This window comes from Vidua macroura, chromosome 7, assembly GCF_024509145.1.
Source record: "Vidua macroura isolate BioBank_ID:100142 chromosome 7, ASM2450914v1, whole genome shotgun sequence".
NCBI lineage: Eukaryota > Metazoa > Chordata > Aves > Passeriformes > Viduidae > Vidua > Vidua macroura.
The window spans coordinates 28306518-28312517 of record NC_071577.1 but is presented as its reverse complement, the minus strand read 5'-3'; the positions used below and the strand labels follow the sequence as shown (position 1 = coordinate 28312517).

The 6000-nt window shown below is 46.4% G+C and overlaps 1 protein-coding gene across 7 annotated transcripts in view; it reads right to left on the bottom strand.

Moving 5' to 3' along the window:
- Positions 1-1018: 1018 nt before the first annotated feature.
- MRAS (muscle RAS oncogene homolog) overlaps positions 1019-6000 on the bottom strand; it is a 38731-nt gene continuing 33749 nt past the window's right edge. For all 7 annotated transcript variants that reach the window (XM_053982654.1, XM_053982648.1, XM_053982649.1 and 4 more), the window contains 2 exons: positions 4984-5063; positions 1019-1956 (listed from right to left, as the gene is read on the bottom strand). In XM_053982654.1, the coding sequence (XP_053838629.1) occupies positions 1857-1956; positions 4984-5063 (180 nt within the window). In that variant the 3' untranslated portion in view covers positions 1019-1856. The remainder of the gene's footprint in view (positions 1957-4983; positions 5064-6000) is intronic.

Genomic DNA, 6000 nt, shown 5'->3' with positions numbered 1-6000 from the left:
TCCAATATCCCCCTTCTTAATCCATCCCCAGCATCTGTCACCACACCAAAGGGGACAGAGGCAGCAGAGCCAGCATTACCCTGAGCAGCTTGCTGAGCCAGCCACAGGCTTTTGCCATCTTCTAGCTGTGATGAAGACAAATTAAGAATATGTTTCCATTAGCCTCATTCACCTGAAAAATAATCAGCAGCCAACCCCCTTCTAAAAAGGGTCAAGAAATGAAATCTGGCGGCAAATCGACAAGTATGGACAACTAAGTCTGTGATGATCCATCATCTTGGATGGATCCTCAATATCCAATACCAGGATTTTCTGGGCTCAGACACATAAATCTCAGGCATTCATACTCTGCCAATATTTTAAGTCATGCCCACAAAGCATATTTGAATAGGATTCAAGCTGATGAAAAGCAAGTTGATACTTCACAGATTTGGTGACCATGTGAATGGAGCAAATGGATTCAATCCAGCAGATGACATACCATGAAAGACAAATTTGCTATTGCAGTTCTTACTGCCAGGAAAGGTGTGAAAGAACACGTGGCCCCTCCAGGATGTGCATAGCCATATTTCTGGTGCTACAGATGGCAGTTTGAATGCTTGCAGGTTTTTTGCCTTGTCTTTTCATAAGGCATATTTAGTCCTTGCTGTTTTCAGGGAGACATTTTAGATACAGTCAGCTTATGAAGAGACCCATCCCACTTGAATAATTTTAAAAACACCTCTTCCTTTCAAGTCACCAGCTTGGCAAAGGAGGGAGAAGAAGAAACATTGAGCCAAGCTCCATAAACAGATTTTGTTTCCTGTGTGTGTGAGATGAGCCTGGGAAAAGCAAAACAATTAATCTACCCACGAGTGGCTTTGCAGGGAAAGGTTAAGGAATAACAGAGTGATTTAGATCACACCACTTTACATGCATTTATGAGGGAGAAATTCAACACCCAAATAACAAACTCAGTTCAGATTTTACTTCCTTTCTCCCTTCCCCTCCACCCCCCTCCCCCAAAAATGACATACCCTTCCATTTGTAAATTACTTTAATTTAAATACTTCCAGGTTAACAAAATGTCTTAAGTTTGACATTTCCGAAGTTACAAAACAGAAACAAAACCTCTTGACAAAGGGTAAGAAAAAAATATATAATCCAAGCCCAAACCTCCTTTCCTAAACTGGAGTTTATGGTCTGTGAGCTGGCAACCCTCCAGAGTCTGACACAATGTCTGGAGCACCCAGAGCAGCTGGAATTAATTTTCTTCCTCCAAATCTATGCACTTTCATATGAAGTTGTGTTTTGGCACTGCCGCCCAAGAGAGAGTCCAGTGCAAAAAATCTAAGCCTGGCCGTTGTTTCTTTGCAACCCAACACTTGCTGAGCAAACAACAAAAAGGAAGAAGAGAACAAAAAAAATTAAGAGAAAGAAAAACCCTTTCCCTTCCCCCACACATACACAGAAAACTGTACCAAACAGGGGGGCTATTCAAGGCTGTTCAGAAATGGGTCACAAAGAGAAATGTTTGCAGATAAAACCAACACTTTTTTTTTAAACTTCTGCCTTCTTTTTTTGTTTTTATAAACATCATGGAGGCCCCTGGAAAATGCTGGGGATGTTTGAGAGTTGGGGTCCTGCTGATCCCTTCTGCCTCCCATTTGCAGAGCTCCCACGCTGGCCCCGATGTGCAGCCCCTCTCCGGGGCTCCGGACCCTTTGAGCCGCCTGCTCCGAGTCTGAGCCGCCGTAGGGAGCCCGGGGGGCCACGGGGCCGTGTGGGCATCAGCATCGAGCTGCGGCTCCTTGCCCGGGCTGGTGGTGGGTCAGGAGGGAGGAGGGAGGCATCCAAGGCACTCCCAGGGTGTCCCATCACAAAATCACACACTGGAGTTTATGGGAGCCCGTGGCTCTGTCCCCTCGCCATTTGGTCTTTTTCTTCTTCTTCTGGCTTTTCTCTGGGATCTGTTGCCTGTTTTGGGAGACAGAGAAGAAAGCAGGCAGGTGAGGCATAAGGCTGGGCTGGATCCAGAGCCCTGGGCAGCCTGTGGAGCAGCATCTTGGTGTGCATGTGCATATTTGCATACGGCTCTCCATATACCCTTCCAGCACTGCATGGCTTTTCATGCCACACAGCTGAGAAGGCCTGGCCTGCATTCTTCAGGAAGGAGGAAAGAAGCCATTAAGGCTAATGGCAGAGATGCATGTCCTGCCAGTGCACTATGCCTCCAGCTGCCCATGGTGAACTGCTGCCTCCTCCCCTGCCATGGGGGCTGCTCTGGGAAACAGGGATGCTCTAAGCAATGCAACCATCCATTACACTGCTGACACTCAGTAGGGAAGAGGATGAGAGAGATACAGAGAGCACAGAGAAATACACTCTTCTGCCTTTCAGCTGGCATTGCCCTTAGCCAGCTGCACTGAGGCAGACTTGGTTATGGGAGGGGAGCTAAAAAATAATAAAGCAAAAATTGAGTTTGCTGCCAAAGGGGCTCTGGCTTCCTCTGAAGGTGTGCAGAGCACCGGTGCAGAGAGAATGAGGTGACCCCAGAAAGATGTCCCTGGCTGTCTGAAGTCACCAGGAACACACAGCTGAGAGCCCTCCTGCAGTATGCCCTGGAGCTGTGAGCAGCCTCTGAAGCATTCTGTTGAGGGCTTCTCCCTGTCCAGTAAGGTGAGGCACTGCCCAAATGCGTGTTTGCAGCTGCACCCAACTGCAGCAGCTACTCTGGCAGCCCAGCAGTGCAAATCCAGTGAAGGCTCTGTAGCTCAAACACCTGACAGGCAGCCTGTAGACGTAGATTTTAGTGCAAGATAAAACATACACCAGACACCAGCAGCTTTCGTAGATTCAAACCTGAGAGTCTGAGCAGTTCAAAAGCAGCCTCTTTGTCATGTCATATGCCAGGCATTAAACCAAGTGTTCATACCAAGTAATCCAGACCAGGATGAAACATCACTGGGGCATAAATCGCTATGGCTTTAGCTGGTGTTTCTCTTACAGCCTCAGATTCCAAATTCTTGCAACCACCTGAAAAACCTCAGCCTTGACTAGTAAGACTTTTTCTCAGTGAGTATGAAGGGTGGAGGCATGAAAAACATAAAACTTTAAAGCTCAAAACTACAAAGATGAAATTCAGAAAATACTTTAAATCTGGATAAACAGTAAGTGACCACAAGCTGTTCAGACTCTTCTGGATCTGTTTTAGAGATCCAGAAACCACACCCTGGGCCTATTCAAGGCTTCTGCTGTGACAGTTCCTGTGTGTGCACTGCTGCAGCATAAAAGGGGCATCAGGAAATTTAAACCATCTAATGAGTGGACTCAATCACCCCACTTCTTTCTGCATTACTTCCAGACAACAGTTTCTTGCATGAAGCTAAATAAACTGGGAATCAGCCAAGTGCAAGGAGCACAAACAGTGCAACCCTGAACAAGCATCCCCACCCTGAGAGCTCACAAGGGCTCTGAGGAAGCCCTTCATTTGCAAAGCACTTCAACAATGACAGTTATCAGGGAGCTGAATTTTACATTTTAATTGAAAAATCTTACTTGAAAACCAGAAAAACAATACTTGATGGGTGATGCTACCCTCGACTGTGGACAGTTTGTAATGTCCAAAAACCAAGCAAAGCCTCTTTGTAGCCACTGACCAGCCAGATCACACAGCATCTCCCTGCTGACTTAACCTGAGTTCCAGCTCTTGTGAACATTTCTGGTGCCCTTGGCATCATAGGCTGGCAAGGACTTTCACAGTAGCTACTCAGGAAACTGAGGCGAACCACTTATTTTTGAGGTTATGGAGTGCATTTTCAGGGCTTGAAATTAGTAATGCCTCATTACAATACTTCTTTCAGCCTGCCTGGAGCTGTAGTACGTGGAGAAAGCAAACAAAGCCTTTCCATCTTATTTTTGGCTGTTTTCCTTTCCTGCAGAGCAGAGTAGATGGTGGTAAGAGCTTGCTGCAACACAGAAGTAATATCTAGGCAGCTAATACTGAGTTAGAGAACAGTTAGGAAAGAGCTTGGGATACTTCCAACTCAGTTCTCCAAAGACTTTCTGCCCTCTGCTTTTGAGACATGAGGGAAGAGTGGGCAGTACCATCTGGTTTTGATGGAGGCTGGCTTGAGGCTCTGCTAGGATATTCACAAGTACAGATATGCTGTGAATAAATGCCTTGTGGTTTAATTGCCGGGCGAGGCACTTTGACTGCACGGCAGGGAGGAGCGTGATTTCAGCTCAGCGCCCTCCCAAAACATGAAAAATGAGGGCCCAGAAAATCTGGCAGACAACTAGTGCCAGAAAAACAAATCTTCTCAGAGAGAGCTGAGGTTATCAGCCGAGATACTGGGATGTGTGTGCAGCTCTTTTCCTGCAGGGGAGCTGGGCTTTGGGAAGGCAGTCCCTCCCTGCTGGCAGCCGGAGCAGGGGTTTGCCTGGAGAGCATGCGTTTGCCAAAAGGCAGCTCATGCCAAAACTGGGAACAAACCTCTGCAGTCTGAGGAAACCTGGGGCTTAGCCATTAGGTCATGCAGTTTCTCATACAAAATGGCTTAATTTTTTCTATTTAGTGAGCAGAAAATGTTAGAAGTCACTACAGCATTAGAATTTTGTAGAATTTTTTGCCAGTCCTTTTTAACTTCTGGCAAGGCAAGACCTTGAGAGGACAAAACTATGAAAACCCAAATTACTGGTCCAGAGCTTTCAATGCTAGCCTTTTAGAGCTGATCATTATAGTAGGCTTTGCACTGTTCATTGAATAAAAAAATTTCATTATGGCCACAGTTATTTCTTACTGGGCTCGGTACTGATGTCCTGCATGGGTAGCTAAGTGCTAGTAACATACCTAAGCAGATACAGGACTAGAAAGTTAATAAACATCAGAAATATCCTACCCCCAAGAAAACCTGCTCCCCAAAAACTGGCTCCTGACTCTCTGGGCCATAACTCCTGCATCCCATCCATGGGCAGTGAGGAAGGCAGGAGTTTGCAGCTCACCTTATTACCCTCACGAGATCATGGAAGGCCTTGTCCACGTTCAGAGGTGGGTCCTTGGCACTCGTTTCTATATAAGGAATCTGGAGGAGAGAAGTGTATCATGAAAGAGATCGGTGATAATACCAGTTTCAAAATGAAAAGCCTAAAGGCTGGAGAAATAGGCTGCTAATACCATGGAAATACAGGTAAACAAAATGTTGCCATGACACTGCTATCAACACCCTCACACTTGCAGCAAGGTCAGCGGCTGCTTGCAAAAAGTCTGGCATAAGCACCAGGCTAAACAGCTGCTATCGAGCTCTGGGTCTGGGGGAGAATAATCCCAGACTTCATGTCGTCAGATGTTCTCTCCCCTTGAGCTGTGCTCACAGACATGAGAATAGCCAAACGTTGTTGAAAGACCAGCACTTGCCAAAAATTCTTGCTTGCCACATTTTATTGGGACTACTGCATGAATATTTCATGACTACAATTCCCATTCAGTGTAAAATGATCTTCCCCTTCAAAGTCTGACAGCCAGATGGGGCCTCCTAGTGTGCTTGTCCAGCACACTGGCAGATTTATAAAACTGTCTCTGATAAGGTACTTTCATGCATGGCCTTTCCCAAGGCGTGTGTATAGAGATGGACACAACATGCTGTGCTGCAGTTTAGGTGTCCTGGCTCTGACAGAAACCAGATTCCGTGGGGAGCGGGGGGAGTGAACCTGCCCCGCCAAACTCCCATCAAGGTTTGCTCAGAAACCACCACACAGCTTGTCCTTTAGGCACAGCAAGCTGCCAAGAGGTCTCAGGCTTGTTTGCCTTTAACCTTTCCTTCAGTTCCACCTCCTAAGGGAGTTGTTGTCTCCCTCTGGGTATTCAGGGTTGATGGCATTTAGAGGTGGTTAGTGGAGCAGCATGTGATCTACACCCATCTAAGACCAATTTCTCAGGCTAAACTAACAGCATGAATAATGCAGAGCTAAGATGGTGGGCCCGATTTATATAGGCTTTACAACCCTATTAACTTCATTATC